General features: G+C 43.6%; 1 protein-coding gene across 1 annotated transcript in view; it reads right to left on the bottom strand.

The window, feature by feature from the left end:
• Positions 1-1469: 1469 nt before the first annotated feature.
• Positions 1470-23741, bottom strand: part of LOC137888712 (myosin-7-like) — a 22479-nt gene continuing 207 nt past the window's right edge. Inside the window, exons 2-46 of the mRNA XM_068732159.1 lie at positions 22191-22290; positions 22003-22106; positions 21681-21824; positions 21416-21572; positions 21048-21075; positions 20765-20858; positions 20034-20126; positions 19877-19940; positions 19607-19705; positions 18821-18924; positions 18575-18713; positions 18203-18321; positions 17973-18122; positions 17311-17481; positions 16948-17148; positions 15590-15722; positions 15407-15483; positions 15216-15303; positions 14068-14185; positions 13854-13977; positions 13547-13683; positions 13256-13426; positions 12986-13070; positions 11809-12051; positions 11503-11679; positions 10676-10821; positions 10417-10507; positions 10168-10325; positions 9803-10034; positions 8757-8883; positions 8358-8476; positions 8050-8246; positions 7130-7313; positions 6868-7033; positions 6050-6174; positions 5855-5970; positions 5547-5733; positions 4732-4941; positions 4199-4324; positions 3976-4066; positions 3801-3880; positions 3318-3422; positions 3126-3221; positions 2738-2881; positions 1470-2662 (exon numbers count right to left, since the gene is read on the bottom strand). Coding sequence (XP_068588260.1) covers positions 2651-2662; positions 2738-2881; positions 3126-3221; positions 3318-3422; positions 3801-3880; positions 3976-4066; positions 4199-4324; positions 4732-4941; positions 5547-5733; positions 5855-5970; positions 6050-6174; positions 6868-7033; positions 7130-7313; positions 8050-8246; positions 8358-8476; positions 8757-8883; positions 9803-10034; positions 10168-10325; positions 10417-10507; positions 10676-10821; positions 11503-11679; positions 11809-12051; positions 12986-13070; positions 13256-13426; positions 13547-13683; positions 13854-13977; positions 14068-14185; positions 15216-15303; positions 15407-15483; positions 15590-15722; positions 16948-17148; positions 17311-17481; positions 17973-18122; positions 18203-18321; positions 18575-18713; positions 18821-18924; positions 19607-19705; positions 19877-19940; positions 20034-20126; positions 20765-20858; positions 21048-21075; positions 21416-21572; positions 21681-21824; positions 22003-22106; positions 22191-22290 — 5832 coding nt within the window. The 3' untranslated portion in view covers positions 1470-2650. The remainder of the gene's footprint in view (positions 2663-2737; positions 2882-3125; positions 3222-3317; positions 3423-3800; positions 3881-3975; positions 4067-4198; positions 4325-4731; positions 4942-5546; positions 5734-5854; positions 5971-6049; positions 6175-6867; positions 7034-7129; positions 7314-8049; positions 8247-8357; positions 8477-8756; positions 8884-9802; positions 10035-10167; positions 10326-10416; positions 10508-10675; positions 10822-11502; positions 11680-11808; positions 12052-12985; positions 13071-13255; positions 13427-13546; positions 13684-13853; positions 13978-14067; positions 14186-15215; positions 15304-15406; positions 15484-15589; positions 15723-16947; positions 17149-17310; positions 17482-17972; positions 18123-18202; positions 18322-18574; positions 18714-18820; positions 18925-19606; positions 19706-19876; positions 19941-20033; positions 20127-20764; positions 20859-21047; positions 21076-21415; positions 21573-21680; positions 21825-22002; positions 22107-22190; positions 22291-23741) is intronic.

Below are 23741 nucleotides of genomic sequence, written 5' to 3'. Positions count from 1 at the left end.
CCTCCTTCTCTGCTCAAAGTGTGTTTTCTTTCTTTAGTTTTTTATTGTTCCGTTTTTAAATGTTTTTATTTAAAATGCATTGAGTCTACTTTCATAAAAGACAAAGAGAATCTGACAAATATTCACATTTGAGATGCTGGAATCAGTAAAACAACGTTCTGTCCTTAATGACTAATTCAGCTTTAGAACAGTTTGTAAAAAGCGACTCATCTCTCTGACTGGAGTAGACCTTCATTAGATCTAATCCTGACACCTCCAGAGATCCTCTCAGAGATCTTCCTCTCATAGTTGACCCTCCATGAAAAATACTGACTGAAGAACGGCCACAGCATTGGACCAGATGCTTGCAGATGTTCCATGTTATTCAGTAATAACCATGCTTCATCCTCAGCTTCATCACCAGTGAATCCCACGGTGACGTCGTCCTCTTAACGATCTCTTAACACGCGTTCATCACGTCTACATGTGTGAAAGTGAACATCAGGAGCTTACAGATGTGTTTCTCTGCGTGTTCCAGAGGCTTCTTGAGAAGGTCTGTGTTGAGATGGTCACTTCCTGTTTACCTGGATTCCGTCTACAAGAAAAATCTGCTTTCTGTTTGGTTTGAAGTTACTTAGCATCTTTCAAAGTAACTCCTCATCCCATTCCTGCTCTACAGAGGATGAACCCTTGTCAGTTTCATTGGCTCCTTTATCTTTCTTCTTGCGCCACCCTCTGGCCAAACACATTACTGATCCACTGCTGGTCCGATAGATCACCAGGATGTTCATGTTCTGGACAGTAGATGTCTGTGTGTCTAGATGTGTGTAGAGTCGATGCTCGTTTTGTTGGAGACCTTCATGATTTGTGTTTCACAGGCTGGCAGGTGTTTTGTGATGCAGAAGAGCAACTTAAAGAAGTCAACAAACTCTACGTCAAACACCAACAGGTATTTATTTTTCATGTTTTACTACACTGAAGATTTCAATCGGTAAAACTCACACATAAATAGTCAAACACACAGTCTGAATACAGACACTATATCACTCTTACGTGTCTATTTGTTGGTTGTGCTTTTTCAAAACTGTTATCAAGATCACATTGAAGTGGTAGTGATGGGTTTTAACCACTGGGGGGCAGAAAACCCATCAGCTCTGGTGTGTCATTAGCTTACTAAGTAGTTGTGGCTAACGCTTTGGCAAACCTGCTTCCTGCTTCCACATCCAGCTACAGAGCAACACGACCGTCCCACCGGAGTGACGCTACAGCTGGTATATGAACGCGACGGTGAGAGCCGGACGGACTCAACCGCACAGTAACTGTGCAAGAAGGCAAAAGAAGCTAGCTTCTGTGATCAGCACGAGAGACACTTTAACATTACTGTCATTTGATTCAATGTAAATATTAAAAAACATCACTTAACTCTTAAAATGTATGTAGCAAACTGTATAGCAATGTAGCCTCTGTCAGCGACAGTCAAACCACTTATAGACGCATAATTTCTAACTTATTTTGCCCTCAGCTACAAAAACATGCACATTTCTCAACATTTGCAGTAAAGTTTCACTGTAAATGAAGGGTAAGAGAAGCAGGAACCAGTGGGGGCTAACAGCTGTAGGGGGGCAAAAAGACCTTTTCATGTTTGCTCCATTCTGGGACTGTAACGTTACTTGTTGATTCCAGGAAATAGCCACAGCCTCGCATTCTGTGTCCGACTCTGACAAACGCTCTCGCCTTGTCTCTTGTATTTTACAATTTACCAAATGAAGTGAATGAAGTATTTCAATCTTAAATAATCTTACAAACTCACTGAGAATTGTGTGACAAAGTTTATGCACAACCTGCTGAAACCGTTCAGTACTACAAGCCTGTAAAGTTTAGTACTATAAACCTGTAAAGTTTAGTACTACAAGCCTGTAAAGTTTAGTACTACAAGCCTGTAAAGTTTAGTACTATAAACCTGTAAAGTTTAGTACTACAAACCTGTAAAGTTTAGTACTGAAAAAAACCTGTAAAGTTTAGTACTGAAAAAAACCTGTAAAGTTTAGTACTACAAGCCTGTAAAGTTTAGAACTGAAAAAAACCTGTAAAGTTTAGTACTACAAACCTGTAAAGTTTAGTACTGAAAAAAACCTGTAAAGTTTAGTACTACAAACCTGTAAAGTTTAGTACTACAAACCTGTAAAGTTTAGTACTGAAAAAAACCTGTAACATTTAGTAGTACAAACCTGTAAAGTTTAGTACTACAAACTTCTAGAGTTTAGTACTAAAAGCATGTATCATTCAGTACTACTAACATGTATTGTTCAGTACTACTAACTTGTAAAGTTTAGTACTATAAACCTGTAACATTTAGTACTACAAACCTGTAAAGTTTAGTACTACTAACTTGTATCGTTCAGTACTACTATACTGCTTTGCTATAAACCAGCTCTTATTCGTACTCGCTTCCTTCGAAACTTCCTCTACAAACCAGTTGACGATGCTTCACAGTGGAGACAGAAACATATTGACATGGTTTCAGTACAGCAGATGCAGATTCACGTGTCCCCCCATGATCCTGGACTATACAGCAGAAACACGTCAGACTCAAACACACGGCAATCAGATATTGGAAACGTCACACAAACGGCAGAAAAACAGTGAAGGTGTTTGAAGAGGCAGCAGAGCTTCATTCGATGATCTGCAGAGACACAAACAGAAGATCAGAACCACCGTACGGACACAAAACAACAATAGGCGCATGAGCGGGCCTCACCATGGCGACCTTGCTGGTCTGCTCGCGAGTTCGAATCCGCAGCTTGTTGACGGTCGTCTCGGCGATGTCGGCTCTCTCCTCGGCGTCGTCCAGCTCGTGTTGAACTTTCCTGAAACGCACCGTGCTGCAGCCCACCTGCTCCTCCTGGTGGACACCGAGAGGAACAACGACCGCGACGATTCAACTTTAAACCTTTCAATAACCACTGTTATTTTACAGCAGAGCGGAAACAAGTTGTGAACACAACATTCACTACCAGAGACACACAACCCATTGTCATTTCACACATCGTTATTATACAAAATATAGATTTAAACTATTTCAACACTCAATTCTGATTTGCGACCTCCATCGTCTCGGTTTGAATGAATTAACTAATCAGACTCACGGCGTTCTCTGCTTGTCTCTTGTAGCTCTTGACTTTGGTCTGAAGCTTATCGATGAGCTCCTGCATCCTCAGCAGAGTCTTCCTGTCCTCCTCTGACTGCAGGGACAGAAAGAGAACCAATAGACACACACAGAACCAACAAAACGTCTGTATGGACGGAAGCAGCAGCCGGGTGATGGGAGGTGATCGGACCTGGTACGTCAGCTCTTTCACTCTCTTCTCGTTGCGACGGACTCCTTTCAGATACTCGTCGCTCCTCTTCTGCTCCATCATCAGCTCCGTCTGCATCTCCCTCACCTGAACACAAATCCACTCAGGTTTACGTCCTGCTGCTTGGTTCTTATGAAGCAGGGATGGCTATCGTTAGGGTTTTATCGATACTGCTTATCGGTTCTTTTTCATTACTTTGTGAGAAAAAAAGACAAATAATTAGGAAAAGAATAGACAAAGTTCAAACTCTTTAAAACAGGTTCAGAGAGAGGAGGTTTGAGACGAGGACATCTCACTCTGGAACTTCCAAAGTACCGATAGCAGAACCGGTAACTCCGGACATTATCGATAGTCTGGGTTTTTACTCATTTAGAACCTTCTGTAGCATGTTACTCCTGTCTGCTAAGCTCCAAGTGCTAACGGGCCCATTTGACCCTCCGGGTCAGCCCTGGCTCAAGCACTCACTCTTGTCTCCAGCTTATGGAGCTGCTTCTTTCCTCCCTTCAGCGCCATCTGCTCCGTCTCGTCCAGTTTGACCTGCAGCTCTGCGAGAGGGACAACCACGACGTTAACATCAGCCCGGCAGCTGAAGCTCTTTTGTCAACCGTCATCAACGCCATTTGTGTTGGTTTTTTTGTACCTTTCACCGTGGACACCATGTTCTTCTTCATCCTCTCCATCATGCTGCTGCTGTCCTGCTCCTTCTTCAGCTCCTCCGCCATCAGAGCCGCCTGGTGAAGAAACATAGAGGTAATAAAAATGTAACAGATGAGGAGGGAGGACCACAGAAAAAGGTTGAAACCCTCCAGAAAACACAAGATCAATCAGGGTTGTGTTTGTTGTGGACAGAGGTCAGGACTGACATCAGTGATGGCCTTCTTGGCTTTCTCCTCAGCACTGCGACTCTCCTGCATGGCCTCGTCCACCTCCCCCGCCAGCAGAGACACGTCGGCCTCCAGCTTCTTCTTCTGGTTCATCAGACCTGAGTTCTGAAAAACACAGGCGGGTAATCAACCAGTCAGTCTGTCCCGAACATCTGTTCATTGAATCATGAATCATTTCAATAGTCAGTGGATCAATCTGTTAGTCAATACGGCAACTAATCAGGCCACCAGTCACTAAGGTGGTGCATTGATCGGTTAGGAAACTGATCAGTCCATCAATATGTTAATCAATCACTTTGTGGATTAATCATTAAGTCTATTGATCAATCAATCTAAGTAGCATCCAGTTAAACCTCTGTCAACATAAATGTCAATGAGTCAGTCAGTGAATCCATCGATCACTCAGTCAATTCATTTATATAGAGTTTATATTGAGGCAGTACTCAGTGACTTGACTGATCAGGTAATCAATGTGTGTGTGTGTGTGTGTGTGTGTGTGTGTGTGTGTGTACCTGTGTGGTGAACATGTTCAGTCTCTCCGTGACCTCCACCAGCTCGTGTTCGGCCATCTTGCGTCCGCGGTCGGTTTGTTCCAGAATCCCACGCAGCTCCTCCTCCTCAGCCGTCATCAGTGAACAACGTCGGTCCAACAGGAGGATCTGTTCTTTGAGCTGATTGGACAAATGGAATTTGTCCTCCAGATCCACCTGTTGCTCTTTAACCTGTGAGAGGACAGAACCCAGTGAGACCTGTTAAGACATTCTGCCACATCGCAGACGGACCCAGATCCGGCTTCATCTGCAGCCTTGGACCTGCAGTCAGAGCTCCGGAGGGAGGAGGAGAGCTCAGCTCCTGACAGCAGCAGCAGCGTCTCCTCCTCCTCCTTCTCCAGGAGCAGAGCTTCTTCCCTCTGCTGGAGACCCAGGATGTATTGCTGGACCCGCTGGAGGGAAGGGAGGCACGGGAGAACCAGAACCAGGACTGAGAGGGTCAGACTGTCAGACCCTGCTGCAGTAGAATGAGAGGTTTTCTAAGGGAGTCTGGTGCTCAGAGACACTACCACCGTTTCTTTAGTAACTTTGAACGTCTTTTAACAGTTATTCATTTTATACACCTAATGTTCCTGAACAAGGTCATTTTCCTGGATGTTTTGAAATGATCTGTGAGAAGTTGATCCAATGCTCTGAAGTCCACCTTATTTTAATCTGCCGTGGACAACCTTCTCTGAATGGGATGCCTCCATTACCTCCACTGCCCCTTATTTAAAGCAGCAGTTCAACAATCCCAGGGAAGGGTTCCTGTAATCTCCTCGATCAGATGAGGCTACCTGTGTCTGCAGGTGTCTGATGGCCCTCTGGCTCTCGGCTGCCTGTCTGTTGGCGTGTCCCAGCTGAACCTCCATCTCGTTCAGGTCGGACTCCATCTTCTTCTTCAGACGCACCGCCTCAGTGCGACTGCGAACCTCCGCCTCCAAACTGGTCTGCATGGTATCCAGGGAGCGCTGGTGGCCCCGCCTGGTGGACAGCACTGGTATTCACGCTTTATGCATAGTTTTTCTGCAGGTCTACTGCATATTTCACAATATGTTTTCTACCATTCTGATTCCTGATTCACTATTATCAATATATCTGGTACCTGAGGTTCTCGATCTCTTCATCTTTCTCTGCAATCTTGCGCTCAATCTCAGTCCTTATCTGGTGCAACTCCATCTGAAATTTCAAGGTCTTGCTCTCCTCGTGCTCCAGAGTTCCCTGGTGGATAGAGAGATGTTTAGTGATCAGTTGAGTTGTCAGACAGTTGACGAGTATCTACAGCATGTAAGTTAGTTACCTCTGCTTCCTCCAGAGCTGCTCTGATATCACTCTTCTCCACATCCAGGAGCTTCTTCATCCTCTCCAGCTCGTAGATGGTCTTCCCTCCCTGACCGATTTGATCCGTCAGGTCCAGTATCTCCTCTGGAGACAAACACAGTCCCTCAATCAATTTGTCAATCAATCACAACATGAATTCAGGTCCATAACAGTCACGTACAGCAAGACGTTTGGCACTCTTTGAAACTAGGGTTCCCAACGGAGTTCTTTCTAAAAAGCTGCTTTTGACTAAGGGTCCCAATAACAACCTTTTCCCTCCAAAAAATCCAGAACCACAACCCCCCAAAAACTGTGATTGTGAACCATAATAGTTCTGGGTGGCGCTGCAACTCATCAAGTACTACATAAAACCCTTGGGACATAGAACGTTTATTGGAACAACCTTTTGGTGGGTTGTCGTTAGCACCCTTAGAAAGTTGAAAGGTTCTGAGTAGAACCTCCAGAGAGGGTTCGAGGTAGTACTATTACACCATACAAAGGTTCTCTGTGAAAGCTCTCATAGGGGGTTCTGGGTGGAACCTTTAACATATGGATCTAGGTATAACCATTTATATTGGGTTATGTGTAGAACCCTCTGAAAGGGTCCCAAGTGGAACCTTTACAAAAGGTACTACAAGGATCCAAACAGGGTTCCCCTATGAGGACAACCCAAAGAACCCTATATGGAGAGTGTGGTACAAAGTCTGATATGAGAGCTTAATCAAAGTGTTTTAGACTGTTGCTTTGATGTCATTTTAAAACATATACAAAAGAAGTCAGACGACGAGGACGAGATACCTTGCAGGTTCTTGTTTTCTCGTTTAACCGTCTCCAGATGGTCTAGAGCTTCTTCATAGCAGTTCTTCAGTTTGAAGAGCTCGGTGCTCAGACTGCGGGACTCTCTCTGCGACACCTCCAGGTCCGTCTGACTCTCCTCAAACTTCAGCTTCCAGTCGCTCAACAACTGCAGCAAACATACAAAAAATCAAACTTGTAGCTGAGATTATTTTTTACATTGCACCGTTTACGACCGATTAGAGTGACGGCTGATGCCGCTGACCTTGTCGAAGTTGCGTTGCCTCTTGTCCAGAGCCAGAGCAGCAGCGTTGGTTCGTTCCAGTTCAACCAACAGGTCTTCAATCTCTGTCTGCAGAGACACTTTGGTTTTCTCCAGTGAGGAACATTTAGCCTGAGACGTCTCTACAGCTTCCTCAATCGTCTGCAGTTTGACGACCAGCTTTTTCCTACAAACAAACGGCACGAGATAAACAGTTATTGAGCACTTAAGACAACAACATGTACTGAGCTGCACAATTAGAAAAAAAAATACTTGAAGCGCCCCGTTATGCAGCTGGTAAAGACGGTTATAGAGTCTGATATTTTGTGAGTTATGTAGAAAAGCCTGATGGTGGCGCTAGAGGTCATGAGGTCAGCAAAATCATCAGGATTCATCCTCTGAGGATCATGAATATTCACAACTACGTTCATGAGAATCCAGTCCTTCCAGAAGCAGCAGCAGTAATAGTCGTAGCTGAAGCAGCAGCAGTCTTTGTGGCAGATGTAGAGCAAATTTGGGAGTCGATAAGAGATGAAATCAAGACACTCAAGGATATATTATATATATATATATATATATATATATATATATATATATATATATATATATATATATATATATATATATATATATATATATATATAGGATATATTTATCCTTTCTTTTATAACATTCTTTGTAAGTGTGCATATGCACAAGCTAAATGCCACCTAATATGGTGAGATCTGTGCCTGTGTGCAGTGAAATGTTAACTGACGATGACGCTTTCAGTACTTCTGTTTATCCCATGTCGTCCTGTCGGCCGGTCCAGGAATGTTTCCGTCACGGTGCAGTTTTGAGATCATGAAGGACGCGTGCATCTCTGTGAGTGTTGTGACATGCGCCTGTAACATATATTGATGCCACTGATTACAGTTTCTTACTTTGCGTCCTCCAGCTCCTCTATCCTCAGCACGGCGTCGGTCTCGTACTTGGCTCTCCACTGGACCACCTGGCCGTTGGCTTTGGAGAGCTCCCTCTGCAGCTCAGCTTTGGACTCCTGCTCCTCCTCCAGCTGCTCTCTGAGCAGACCGCTGTCGTGACGGGACGCCTGCACCGCGTGAGCCAGCGCCACACGAGCCTGAAGCACACACACGGTCACGCATGTACTTACTTTGACTAAACAGAGTTAGGACAACCATGAGGTTGAGTATTGAGACGATGGATCAGAGTTATAACGGTTCAGTGTTACTTTGCTCTCCTCCTCCAGCTGCCTCTTCAGGTCTTCGGAGTTCTGGAAAACCCCGGCTTTGGAGCGCTGGAGCTGACCAATCATAGCGTCCCGCTCCTCCAGACGACGGCTGTACTCGGCTAAAAGAACAACACAGAGAAGACGTTTTAAAGTGGGTTGGTCCAGCCACCTTCATTAGCTTTTATGAACTGAGAATTAAATTTAAGACACACTCTTTTCACTTAAAATGAGTTCAAATGTCTTCATGCTTTGTGTTGATAGTTGGCTGAAATAATCATGTGCACGTCGACAAAATGTCAGTGGATGATCGAGACATCATTCTTTTTACTATTATAAAGGACTATATGTGTGTGTGTGTGTGTGTGTGTGTGTGTGTGTGTGTGTGTGTGCGTGTTGTACCAGTTTCTGTGAGTGCCCGTGCTTTCTGAGCAGAAACGTCGGTCAGCTGTCTCTGCAGCTCCTCTGCTCTGCTTCTGGTTTCATTCAGCTGGTCCTCATAAACCCTGCACATCTTATCCACCGCTCCCTACACACACACACACACACACACACACACACACACACACACACACACACACACGCACACACGCACACGCACACACGCACACGCACACACACACACACATACAAGAAGCCATATCAACTGACGATTGAGTCTGGTCCAGAGTCATAGTGATGCCACCAGACGACAGGAAGGAAAATAACGCTGGATTCAGCTGTTAGTGCGTTCTACTACTTTTTAGGAGCTAATGCTTTAAATAAGGACTGTTTAAGTGTTTGTACTGGGAAGTTGATTTGCCTCAAAATATATCCGATGATTTACAGAAGTTTTTTAGGCCCAATAGCATTATGTGATGGACCTGGAAGTTTTAATTCCACCAATGTCAAATTTGCTTCAAAGCTATAGGCACTTTTTTTTCTGGGAGCTTCAGTTAAATGACAAAACCCCTGGATTTCATTTGACCCTCTCTGCCTGGTAAAGAACATGGAGTAAGAAGTGAACACAGTCTGGTTTGTGGATTGCAGTTTTGAAGCCTCAAGTTTGGCATTTTGGCCGTCGCCATCTTGGTTTCTTTGGAGCCAGAAGTGACCACATTTGGATGAGAGGGTGGAGCTGGTTGCTACACCTCTATACTAATTGTCAAGTTGCTCTCAATCACTGTGTAGCCCCGCCCCTAAATCATCACCCTCTTTATGGTGTGTTTGACTCTAAATGGAGCATAATGTACTAAATGAACATCATGCTGTATTGAAGAAGACTGTAAACTAGAGATTGAGACCATAAACTCATGTTTACAATGTTTACTGAGGGAATAAATCAAGAGAGAAGTAGAGTCATTTTAGACTAGACTTCTATACAACCAGAGGAGTCGCCCCTGGTGGACACTAGAGAGAATGCAGCTTCAAGACACTTCACTGGAGTTTTCTTTTTAAGGTGGACTTACCTTGTTCCTGGATAGCTGCTCCACGCTAGCAGCTAGGTCGTCAGCCTCCAGCCTGAACTCGACCTTCTCCTTCTCCAGTTTCTGTTTGGTTCGTTGCAGAGCGTCAATCTGCTCACCGAGCTCCACCACCGTGTCCGAGTGCTTCTTCCTGAGAGTGGCGGCCATCGCCTCGTGGTGAAGCCCCGCCTCCTCCAGCTCCCGCCGCATCTTCAGGAAGTCCGCCTCCCTCTTCCTGTTTGACGTCAATTTTGTATTTTATAGTCAATTTGTACACCGCTCTGTTTTAAGTAAACACACCTTCAGATAACCAAAGTCATTACAATTACAACATGTTGTAACATGTCAGCTTTAATGCTGATGATGACCTGTTGAGAGCGATCTGAGCAGCAGAGGCTCCTCCTGCCTCCTCCAGTTTCTCCCCGAGCTCTTCCAGCTCTCTGGTGATGTCGTTCCTCTGACGTTCGGCTTTGGAACGCCACGCTCGCTCCGCATCCAGCGCCTCCTCCAGCTCCTCGATACGAGTCTGAAGGGAGCGATGAATTATACACATGAAGTGATGAAGGGGAAGATCAGGAAGCTGGTTACAAGTTCTATTCTGGATCAGTCGGACCAACCTGAAGCTCTTTGATCCTCTTCTGAAGATGAGTAAGCACGCTCTGTTCATCCTCCAGTTTAGATTGAAGCTGACCCGACTCAAAGTCTTTTCTTTAGGGAGGAATAGAGAGATGGAAAGAGAAAGGAAATTATCTTAATGCTACAAAATATCAGTTTTTTCATGTTAATTCTAGACTTTTTTTGTTAAGCTTTGTCGAGAAATTAAATGAAAATCATCGCTCGATAAAAGATAACTACCAGCTCCAGACCAGCTCTTACTTTTTCAGTCTCTCCTCCAGCTCGTCCTTCTGGCTCTCCAGGTCCTTCACCGAGTCCATGGACAGCTTCAGATCCCCCTCCAGCTTCCGTTTGATTCGTTCCAGTTCCAAACGCACCTTCTTCTCCAGCTCCAAGGAATTCTCCACCTGCAGAGGAGAGAGGGGCAAGGCTGTCAAGAAATGGAGACAAACTCAGAACAGAGTACTTTGATCTCATGGCATACCAGAACCTTCAAGGGGGTTCGAAGGAGTTTTGTGGTCTTTCAAGAGTTTCCAGTTTAGGAGGTTCTAGTGGTCATAAAGAGGCTTTGAATGTCTGTTGGGTGGTCCTTATGGTCACTGGAGAGGTTCTAAGGGCTTTAGATTGTCTAGATGGTGGTTGTAGTGGCCATTTAGGAGGTTCTGGTAGTTCTTTAGGACGTTCTGGTGATCAAATAGAGGTTGCAAAGGTCCGTTAGGTGGTACTTGTGGTCACTGAGGACGTTTTAAAGATTTAAAGGGCTTTAAGTTGTCTAGGGGTCTTTTAGGTGGTTGTGGTGGTCCTCGTGGTTACCAAGGGGGTTTCAGGAGTTTATGTAGGTGGTTCCAGTGGTGCTACATTATAGTGGCCCTTCAGGAAGGTCCATGAGTCCTTTGGGTATATGTAGTGGTCTGGACTGGTCAATAAGCAGGTTTTACAGATCATTTAGAGGTTCTGTTGTCACTGGGAAGGTTCTAGCTCTCTATTTGGTAATTGTTAATCATTAAAGAGGTTCTAGGTGTTCTTTAGATATCCAGCGAGGAGGCCCTATGGGTTGTTGAGTGTGATATGTATATGTATTTTCTTACATTGTCCACTTGCTGCTCCAGTCTCGATTTCACCTTGACCAGCATGTTGACCTTGTCCTCCTGCGCCTGAAGGTCAGTCAGAGCCTGCTGGTGAGCCTCCTGCAGGGCGGCTTTCTCTCTGGTCAGAGATGCTATGGATTCATCCAGAACACACATCTCATGGGACAGGTTCTTCACCTGGACGGAAGAAAAAAAGTTCCACCCCGTCACCAGACTAAAGCTCTCAACCAAAGACAGAAATCAAAGAGAAGCGACATTGCAAAGTGAAGGAACCCTGCAGTGATACAAAGCTGTCGGTTAACGCACCTTGTTCTCGACTCCATGTCTCTCTTTCTCCACTTTAGCCAGAGTCATCTCCAGGTCGTCCACGTCTTTCTTCAGTGAGACCACCTCCTCCTCCAGCTGACGTTTCTTGGACGTCAGCGAGGCCGTCAACTCCTCCTCGTCCTCCAGACGTTCCTGCATCTCCTTCAGCTTCGACTCCAGAGAGATTTTGGACTGAATCAGCTGGTTGCAGCGTTCCTCTGCGTCTGTCAGGTTGTCCTGCTCCTGGATGATTCAAATATTAAAAAAAACATTTTAGAGATATTAAAGAGGATAATGAGTTTACAAGAGAATAGCTCTCTAAAATAAGTAGCTTAGATCAAATCTTATATTTTAGAGATACATTTGTCTTTTGAGAAAAGGTGATTGTAATCCCACTTTTTTCAAATTGCAGATATGACATTTTGATTTACATGCAACTTTTTTGTTTCTTTTACTTGATGGAGCTAGGCTAGCAGTTTCCATCTGCCGTCAGTCTTTGTGCTAAGCTAGGCTAATACATCCTGGACCTACAGCTCTACTGGGTGCAAAGATATCTTTTCATCTTGCGTTTATTCTCAAACTGTTAACAGGCCTGTTGTTAGTATTGGGACAATAGAGCTGTTTCAAATATGTATTTAGTTTAAGAAGAAAGATAAAGGTAATCCTTCATTTTATCTGAATAACAAAGTCAACAATTGTGGAGATACATGTTTCTTTATTGGACAACAAACTGCAAACAAACTACTCAGGCAGAGCTAGCAGACATGATGCGTCCCATTTGATCAAAGTGAATTCAAATTTGATTAACAAAAAAATGCTATTCAACTGAAACAAGCTGTTTAATTTTTGCATAATATTAATTCTCAAATATTTAAAACCTGCATCCAATGAAGGGACTTTTTTCTAACTCTTGAGTTAACTTTAACTGTGAAAGAGACAAGCATACGGTACCTCCTGAATGGCTCTATTGCTGTTCTATTATTCAGTACAATAAAGAACCTAGAGGATAACCTAGTGATAGAGGCTTTTCTAAAGAAGCTAGAAGTCTTGTAGATCCGATAATCCCCCGATTGGTATGTGTTCTGCGTGCTTCAACGACTGCATTGACATTAGTTTATCTAGAACTAGATAAGAGTTGTGGACCAGGAGAGTTCCTTGAACTTTCAGTGAGACTTACAGCTTGAAGCTGCAGAGCCAAGTCGTTTTTCTCCTGAACCAAAACCACCTGCCGTTCCTCCGCCTCCCAACGCTTGGCCTCTGACCTGACGGAGAAAGACGCAGCAACTAACCAACGTGACAGATTTAAAAATGAAAAAAACAGAGCAGCAGACGTACCATGTTAATTAATGTCTCTGCCTGCATGTAGTTAATTTTACTTTCTCAACCCGGATATGAATGTGTAAATATTAACGTAAAGAGAGTCTAAACAGCTGACAGGTGAACAGACCTGTCGAAGGCTTCTTTTAACTTTTTGAACTCTTCTTTGAGAGCAGCCAGTTCTTTCTCCATCTGGGCGCTCCTGAGCATTGGGCGGATCTTATAGAAGAGCATCATCCACGGCCAAGTCCTCACGGTGAAGAACGCTCTGATGTTGAACTGGATCACCATTACAGCGTCCCTGAGAGGAAGAATTAATAGCCCAAGCTCGTGCTTTTACCCACTAAACAAACAGTTTTTCCTTCTTTCCAGCTGACAATTTGCTGTTATTATTAATTCATGAGGTGGTTGTCATATCGACCTTTGCAGCGCCATCTTTTCCCGATGCATCCTCATCAGCTTCCCTCTGGCCATGGCCTGAACGATGGTGAGGATCTGAGCCAGACGGATGTCCCTCATGTCCTCCAACAGACCCAACAGCCCCGCCTTGAAAAACACCTGCGAGGACGGAGAAGACCATCTTCATCTCATCGCTCCAAACAGAAGTCAGTGGTGTGAACAGTAGCTCTGTCCTAACTTACAAGTCTTGCATTTGCTTCAGAGGGTGTTACAATCTGTACAGCATATGGCACCTGAGACCCTGGTAGTATTATTCACAGTATCTGTACCTTATTGTGTCCAAACTTGTACTGGCTGTGGTCGATGTCCAGAGAGCCCAGCAGTTTCTCCACAGCCTTCCTACTGTCCACAAACGAGTCCTCTGGAATTGCAGCAGGATTCAAGATGCGATAACTGAGAAAGAAAAGTCCTCATGAATTACTGGAGAGTACCGGTGAAATATTAGCATGTGTGGCTCTGTGTTGTTGTGGGTTTGAGACCGACCGTTGTTTGAACTCGGCGTACAGGATGCGGTTTGGGAAGCCCTTCCTGCAAATCCGGATCCCCTCGAGGACTCCGTTACACCTCAACTGGTGGAGGACCAGGAAGGCATCCATCACACCTGGAGGAGGGATGTAGTAAGGACACTTGAAGCTTCGTAACAGTGTTGAGAATGTTTTGATATTTTAGATTCAATCTGCTCTCATTTTCATGGGACACATTGAAGTTACATTAGTTTTACTTTGCATGTGTGACATTGAGAGATACTTTATTGTCCTTTATTTTGTGTAAGTTAGTCAATATTAGCAAATCCACTCAATTAATCAACAATTGTCAAAGTAAATTGCCAGGAAATAATGTTTAATAATTATTCTCTGGTTTCAGTTTCTCTGATGTGCTTATTTTCTGTTTTATGGGGTTTTAAACCAACACGTCCTCAAACCTAGACAACAGAACTGGTTGTTTGCCAATGAACACACAAAACGGCATATAGGACCGTTCTACTTGTTCTACTATGTTGTGAAAGTGTTTTAAACACACTGTGAAACAAAACTACTTGATTATGTTGGGAAATGGCTTGGGTTAAAATAAGTATGTTTGTTGTGTAGTACTTGATGTGGTTATGTACTAACTTAGTTAAGTATGTTTTAACGTAGCAACGTAGTCGTTAGCTTCAAATAACTCCTTGTATTTCATACGGGACACCAACAGCGGCCTCCTGGGTGAAAGTCCTGTGTTTGTTTGACCCGTCCATCCACCCCTGCCCTCCCTACCTGGACTTCCAGTCATGATCACTACTGCCACTAGAGGTCGCCACTCAACAACAAGTGTAAATATTGTTTGTAATAAGCTGCTTGCACAAACAAATTATAAGGCTGTTTTTTTCGATGATGACATCTTGGTTTAAACTGATAATATTTGGGTTTTGGACTGCTGGTCAGACAAAACGAGATTTTAAGACAATAATAATGATAATGAGCATATTAATCAACAATTAAACTAAATGTTAGTTGCAACCCTAATTGAAACGTTGACAACTATTGGAACAATGCTAACATTTGCATACCAATTATTGATAGCATTTAGCTCTCTGGTGTGTGATGCTAGCAAGGCTACAGATTGTTGTACCGCTGCTGTTGTTGTTTGGTTACCTGGACTCTTGGTGTCATTGGGGATGATGCATCGGACAAAGTGAGGCTGAGTGCTGCGGAGGTTAGCCATTAGCTTCTTTAGATTCTCCTGTATTTAATCAAACAAACAGACAATGAGTGGGAGTCCGTCTTTAAGAAGTGTCAGGAGTCTCACCTGTCAGAGTCAAAGACCTGAACAACTGTCAACTCACCTTGTGTAACTGTGAAACTGTCTGAAAGGAAGCTGCTTTCCTCTTCCTGTGTCTTCCTTCAGCCTTTGGATCCCCCGCTAAAACAACAACACAAACAACACTTCTTTACTAAACACACACAAACACAGTGTCACACTTGTATTTCTTTCTTATATTTTGTTTCTCTAAAGTGTTTTTAGTTACCAATGTCAGAGCTGATGTAGTCCTCAAACAGTCCAGCCATTAGTTTGTGGGAGGATTTCTGGAACAGAGCCACCACCGTCTCATTCAGAGGATCTCTGTTCTTATCCAGCCATCCTGTGATATTGTACGGCACCTACAGAGAAATACATACAGAACAGCTGTGACTGTGAATTGATTTGTATCAATAATTCTCCAATAACTCAACACAGAGGCTTCTGTTTGAATGTTATTATCCGATAGCGTCCTTTGTACATGGCATGGAGTTCCACAGGGCTCCATCCTCGGGCCTCTTCTTCTCAGGATCAACAGGCTCCCACAAGCTAAAATTATGGAAAACTCTCACTACAATCTATTCCTGAGATTTAGATAACAACTGACTAACCATATCATCAATAACTGGAATTGCCAAAGTTTCTACTGGTTTAACAAAGATCAATCAGAAATAAATGTATTTGTTGCCAAAGAAAAACTATTTAAAGTCAGTGCTCACCTTGAATCCCTAATACTAGAAACCATGCCAAGTTGTAATGTATTAAGTACATTTTAACTAAACATGGCCTTCAAAATATCAGTATAGACTAGACATCTTCATTGGTCACTCACATGGACGTTTGTCTTTGGCTTACAGACAAACATTACTTTCATCTTGATCTGCTGGTTTGGGGGTCTTAAGGTGGGAAGTGAGACAAAAAGCTGGTGAGAACTTGCTCTAAGATTGCAGCTCAGCTCAGTCTGGCCTCTTAACTTATGTCTCAGAAAGACAAGAACATCATGTCCATGGTGTCTTCACAAACTCACTACCTGGACCCAAAAAGCCTAAAAAAAAGAAATAAATACACTCGGTAGCATCACTTCTCTGGAGGCAGGAGCTCTGTCATTTTCAGTCTCCTTTTCTATCTCTGCATGTCTCTTTTGGATCTGTTCCTTACAACACCTCACGAAACCATGAATGACAAAGATCAGTCCAACTCTGTGTTGTTGTTGGTTTGTCGTGTAAAATCTGCTAGAACATGCAGTTTCATCCATTGCTGTTGTTGCCTTATTAGACACACATGTAAATGCCACCGCTCCACTTTATTTCCATTTTACGTTCCAATACCGTGATGTCATTTTTCTATTAGAGCCTCCAAAAGCAGAAACTGTATCTTTATTTTAATTTGATGGTTGCACAACTGTGTGATAAGGATACGTCAGCCGCGATGGATCAGGAAACAAAAACAGTGATAATAACATAATTGCCTTTTTTTCACACTTTATTTTGAATGGGAACCATCAATCAAACCTGTAATTAACATCAACCAATTCCAGTTGGCGAACAAATGAGCAAAGCACCTCTAACATGAGCAACTGACACTCACCACTCCGGCATAGTGAACCAACTCAAAGTGCGTCTCGTGTTTGCGCTTCTTGTCCAGCCGTGGCCGCTGGAAGTTGGGCGACTTTCCAAAATGGTTGTCGTAGAGTTTGGTTTTGAAGCTGTTGTCAGTGGCCTTGGGGAACATACACTCCTCCTCCATGATGGACAGAATGCCCATGGGCTGGAAAATATTCACATTCATCTTTGATTAGCCATCAGATTTCACCCAACACGTCGACCTCTTCCATCTAATAGAACTGATACACCATTGGTTAAACTCTACCTGTATAATGTCAAAAATAATTAAGATTTACATAGGACATGAGAAACACAAGAACTAACACACACACACACACACACACACCTTCTCTATGAGGTCTATGCAGGCCTGTAAGTCCAAACCGAAGTCTATGAAGGTCCACTCTATCCCCTCAGTCTTGTACTCCTCCTGCTCCAGGATGAACATGTGGTGGTTGAAATACTGCTGCAGCTTCTCGTTGGTGAAGTTGATGCACAGCTGCTCAAAGTTATTGAACTGCAGAAAGATATAAACAACAGAAATGTGGTTGTGAATCACAGGTAGTATAGGTTTCCAAAATAAGGAAACCATATGTCCAAGCAACCCCCACCTCACCCACACACAGATCATTTTCAGCCCTTTTCAATATGCTATGAAGGTGCCTTCAGACAATGAGAGGTTGAGAATGAGAGATTTTTATTTGATTTTTCGCTTACTGATATCATAGTAACATTGAAAACAGTGAAAGCAACTTCTCACTGTCTGAAAGCACCTTAACAGCATCCGGCCTTCCACCAAGAAAACTAACCTCGAGTTTGACACTTTTGCTAGAAGAGCTACAGAGCACTAAGCTCTGTGAGTGTGTGAAAGCTACTTGTTTGCCATCATGCTTTCTAAAACGTTTAGCTAAGCTATCTGGCTTACATTGTCAGTAACTCCAACTGGAACATTAGCTATGGCCCACAAGAGGCACTATTTTGCATTATAAATAGGAAAAGCATACAAACCTCAAAGACCTCGAAGCCGGCGATGTCGAGGACTCCGATGAAGTACTGACGAGGCAGAGCGGTGTATAAGGACGAGTTGATGCGACTCACCAGCCACTTAAACATGCGGTCATACGTGGCTTTGGCCAGAGCTGCAACAGCAGAGTTCACCTGCAGACACAGTAGACAGCCGGTCAGGTTTGACGCAATAGGCCGTGATTGATTGATGCATTGATTGATCGATGGGTTACCTGCTCTACGGTCTGTCCCTTGACGATGTACTCGTTTCCGACTTTGACGCGGGGGTTCAGGAGGCCCTTCAGCAGGTCGGCGGGGCTGATGCCCATCAGGTAGGCCGCTTTATCCACACCTCAACACACACAACACACACATCTCATCATTCATACCCGACTGCATGAACGCCCCACAATTTTAACGAAGATGAGGAGGCAAAGAACCAGCTGACCTCTGAGATGTTGTACAGTATAAAGTACAATATGTACCTCTGAGACGTGGTACGGTAAATCGTAGGATGCAGTATGTACCTCTGGTAATATAATGATATAATGATGGTTGTATTTGAGATAGAGAGCTGATGGTGTGTAGCTCTGTGTGGGTCTTACTCTCTGTGCCGTCGGCCTCGGCCTGCTCCTCTCTCTGCCTCTTCTTGAACTTCATGTTTCCAAAGTGCATGATGGCTCCAACGATCTTATAGCAGCCGTACTTCTCTTCTGGAGTGAAGCCCAGCGTGTCCATGGCGTGCTACACACACACGTAAACATCATAGTTTACATGTCATCAGTGTGTGTGTGTGTGTGTGTGTGTGTGTGTGTGTGTGTGTGTGTGTGTTCAGGGGTGAGGTTTCTTACATCAGTGAGCTTCAGCTCCTCTGCATCGTCAATGCCTTCCACTGTGGTCACACCCTGAGAGCAGAAGTGGTAGTCGTAGGGGTTGGTGGTCACCAACAGCATGTCTGCAACGCAGTAGAGCGAGTTCATCTTTTAACTCATAGATATCACCATGAAACTTCAACAGTTCATCACTCACATTGAGATGAGTATTTATTGTATTACAAGATTTCTGAAATGTTATGTTGAAATATGCTAATGAGGCATTATGTAGTGGTGACTTTTGGTGAATTTAGGAGAAATCTACAGACGTAAACAAACAAAGAAGTAAAATAAATGTTTTCTTTCCTCTAGTCTGAAAGACGACGTGTTGTGGAAGAGAAATAGAACAAAATCTCTAAATTGAAGAACGATCATTTTCCTGTAGCGTCTCGCTTCATAATCATAGTATTACATAAAAAGTATCATTAGTAGGAGATTGAAGCGGAGATGCCGTCCCCCTTATTCAGCTGACATCCTAGTAGCAGAGATAGTTTAATATGTTGGTATGAAACATCATAGCCGATCTGTGATTGGATAAATCACGGAGCTGTTCCTGGTGCTGAAATGTGGACGGATTTATAATTGAGACTTTTTTCTTTTTTTCGCATCAATGTAGCAGAAATACAGGCTGAGAAAACCAGATGAATTAGAATCAATATCTCAAATTATCCTGTAGACCATGACATATACTTTTTGAAAGATATTAATATTTTTCTTATAGTTCTGGCTTGTGATTGGACAGGATCTAGTAGTGGGTGTGGTTACCTTGTAGTTCTGGCTTGTAATTGGACAGGATCTGATAGTAGATGTGGTAGCTTCTCTCTGCCGGCTGCTGGAACACGACTCTTGACTTTTCTAGAAGATCTGATGAAATACACACATAAATACTCTGCTGTGTACTGTAGTAGTATAATACCATTTAATACAAATTAATAGATTATAATAGGGAACAATTTTCTTGCATTTTGTCATTTCTAAAATACATAATGTACAATTTCAAAGGCATCTGTTGATTCAATTATAAAACCAACTCACAGATGTTGATGTCAGCAGACGCCAGCCTTCCAGTCGGCCCAAAATGAATTCTGATGAACTTTCCCTGAGACACACAAACACAGACGGACGCTCTTTGTAACACAACATGTCCTCCTCGGCTCACAGCGGCCATCATGAATGAATTCATTAAACTCACAAAGCGGGATGAGTTGTCGTTGCGGACGGTTTTGGCGTTGCCGAACGCCTCCATGGCCGGATTAGCTTCGATGATCTGGTCCTCTAAAGATCCCTGAACACACAAAGAGAGAGAGAGAGTCTAAAGTCTGATGATGCAGAAACTACAGACTGTCTATTAGAAGTGGGCGTCGTCATCGTGACGCCTCTCTTTGGTTTGTGGATGTTTTGAAGCCTTGAGGTTGGCGATTTGTTTGTTAGTTTATTTTTGCAACCAGTGAACAGGAAGTGACCACATCTGGACTGAGGAGGAGTGACGTAGAGACGCCGTATACGTCTCTGGTAGAGACCTGTCAATCAGCGTGTAGCCCCGCCCCTAAATCATCCCCTGCTTTATGGTGTGTTTGACTCTAAATGGAGCATAATGTACTAAATGAACATCATGCTGTATTGAAGAAGACTGTAAACTAGAGATTGAGACCATAAACTCATGTTTACAATGTTTACTGAGGGAATAAATCAAGAGAGAAGTAGAGTCATTTTAGACTAGACTTCTATACAACCAGAGGAGTCGCCCCCTGGTGGACACTAGAGAGAATGCAGCTTTAACACATGAAGCTCTGACTTCACTGTTCAGAACCGGAGGTTGTCTCCTGGTAGAAACACAATCAAATCTCAGTATTCCCAGAGGGCGTTCATTTTTAAACTACAGCAACAAGATGCTAATAAAGATATGCTGTTGAGAGGACTTACTCCTTTTTTCACCTTCTCCCCCAGAGCAGCGATGATGGCAAAGTACTGAATCACTCTCTTGGTGTTGACGGTTTTTCCTGCTCCCGACTCACCGCTGACAGACGACACAAGTTACAGTAAGTTTAAGGAACAAAGATCACGGCACACTCAATAACAAGACGTATTTTATAGTGTGCATTGCTTTATTTTGACATTTCTTGCTAATTAAATTGATGACGTTACGTTTGTCAGAAATGCAGCATTTGAAGTTTGTAATGTTAAAGCAGCCGAGGTTCTGACTCACGTGATCAACATCGACTGGTTCTCTCGATCTGTGGAGGAAAATGGAGCCTCGTCAACCAACAGGGGAACATATATTTAAAAGACTAATTCAACATTTTGGGAAATGTGCAGCTTCGCTTTCTGGCAGAAAATGACATAATTTTTACTTCTTTAAGTCAAACTCCCTTCATTTTTTGGGGGGTTATTAAATGATCACTCAGCCATTTTCAGTAATGTTATTTAATGTTAATTAGCTTTAACAGGAATTTAAAGGCAATATTGAAAAAATGTTTCCTAATTTTGCCAATAAAACTGAATAAAAGAAGCAGGACAGCCTCATGCTAGCAGACTTGTAGCACGGCTAGCCGTCAGAGGTTCCAGGTGACTCACTCTGCAGCAGGTCGAGGTAGGCGTTGTCGGCGACGGCGTAGATGTGAGGCGGCGTTTCCAGACGGCGCCGGCCTTTATACGTGGCGACCACCTGAGTCGAGTAGACCGGCAGCCATTTGTACGGGTTGACCGCCACGCAGAACAGACCCGAGTAGGTCTAAAAACAAGCACATCAACAGATCATCCACACGTCTGCTAATCACGAAAAACCCAATGTGCTCCATGAGCTCAGCGGTGTTTTATGTGCAGCAGAACAAACACACACGTAGATCATCCACATGCTGTATCTCCTCCTCAGGTTGAAGAGCACCGAGGCTTCGTTCAGGTGCGTCAGCATGGCGATGTCCTCGATCATGTCGAACTTTGAAGGGTTCAGCGGCTGCAGCTCGTTCTCTTTCACCAACAGAAACTGAAACCAACGTGAAACAGTTCAACGAGCTCAGAGATGTTTAGAGACAGTCTGCTTCAGAGAAAGTTCATCAAATACATATTTAATCAGTCCAGATTCCATCAGATGAAAGGACTACATGATGAATACATTGATAGCATTTAAAAACAGCTTCACTGAGTAGTTAGGACTGACTAACCCGTCCGTCCTTGGTCTCCACAGTGGTCTTGTCTCCGTTCAGCTCTTTAACCTCCACTTCGATGTACGCTTCAACGTCATCGGGCATCCAGACTCGCTTTGTGCCTTTGAGAAATACGCAGGTCTTTATTCAGGTGCATGTGTGTATTATGGGCATAAAGAACCCGTATGAGTATGCAGTATATCTACCGTCATACGCCTGGGCGATAGCAGCCAGCTGCTCCAAGTTGGTGAGACGAAGGAAGCGAGCAGCTTCTCCAAACTCTGCCAGGTCCAGAAACCGAGACATCTGAACACAAGAACACAAGAATCCCCATGTATTGCTCTAGTGAGTATTTGTATGTGTGAGTGAGTCACAATAAACTGCAGCTTTAATGGAGCTCTTATCAGGGTGCTTCATAGTAGAAACATTCCACAACAACATCAGTCCGTTCTTCTGCTGCACCGTCAACTTGTTGCCCACAGACCCCAAACTAAACTCTGATGTCAACAAATTGGCATTGCAACCATTCTCTCAGTATATTTGGCCCGTACCTCAACGCATTGCTCGGGATTTTCAGAGCGAGCTCACAGCTGCCACATCAGCTCAAGAGGATCCGTTCACAAAGCTCAGGACTCTCCCTGTTATGTTCACCGTCACACCCGCGAACAGTTCATCTCCGTAAATATAACCGTCTCTATTCTGCGGCCATCACATGTGTGTGTGTGTGTGTGTGTGTGTGTGTGTGTGTGTGAGGGATCAGGCCTTAAATGGACTCAGAGGACAGATGATCATCATCAGGGTTCAAATCACAGCACAGGGCGACGCTATGATTCTAGCAGACCAATAAAGGAAAGAAGTGATCTAAAATGAGCCTCAGGTTCTGTTGCTGTGGAGCTGAAGTTGAGGTGAACCATCAGAGACTTTACATCACAGCTTCATCATGAGTCAGAGATTATAGACCGGCATCGCCGCTTTGGGTCCCCTCAGAACAGAACCGGATGGTAAGACGTGTGGTCAGATCTCGTCAGGAGGTAAAAGTGATGATTCCTGTTGGTCGTCGTAGCGACAGATGAGACACAATGAGCCTCATGTTTGTGTATGTCATTACTTTATGAATTACACGTCATAATTATGTCAGGCTGCTCCCCTCCAGCATTTGTAGGGACACCTTGAACTTCATAGATACACCATGAAAACATGCTGTGTTATGAACGTCATCATGACGCTAAAGCAAACGGAGACTCTCCTCCAGCAGAGCGCTCATGTGGAACCAGACGTCAACGAGGAAATCTTTGTAACATGTGTACTTCAGTAACCACCCTTCTCTAGTTACTTTAACTCAACGACCTTTTCCAGAACATAACTAAGTAGTTTAGTTGTCTCAACCTAAATAAGTAGTTTAGTTGTCTCAACCTAAATAAGTAGTTTTGTTGTCTCAACATAAATAAGTAGTTTATTATTAAGTAGTCATATTATTGTGACATGAGAGAAGGAGGGTCGACCAATCCGATAAGCTCTCCTGTTGGATGTAAACTGGCAGCTGGAATATATCATAGTAATAATAATCACAGTACAAACTGAAATAATGAAAGCTCTTAAACTAGATTCAGTCGCCAAGATCAGGCAGACATGCAGAACCCACCTCGTTCAATGCTGAGGCCTTAGTGGTTCACATTTATATCATTTAGTTTACAAGGAACCAAAAGCAGAAGACATGCATGGTGACCCATACATTCAGAGGACCAGCACCGTACATC

The sequence above is a fragment of the Cebidichthys violaceus genome, unplaced genomic scaffold, assembly GCF_023349555.1.
Source record: "Cebidichthys violaceus isolate CVI_PGR_0920_01 unplaced genomic scaffold, fCebVio1.0.p SCAF_57, whole genome shotgun sequence".
Taxonomy (NCBI): domain Eukaryota; kingdom Metazoa; phylum Chordata; class Actinopteri; order Perciformes; family Stichaeidae; genus Cebidichthys; species Cebidichthys violaceus.
Note: the sequence above shows the minus strand (reverse complement) of the source record. Positions and strands in the feature narration are given on the sequence as shown.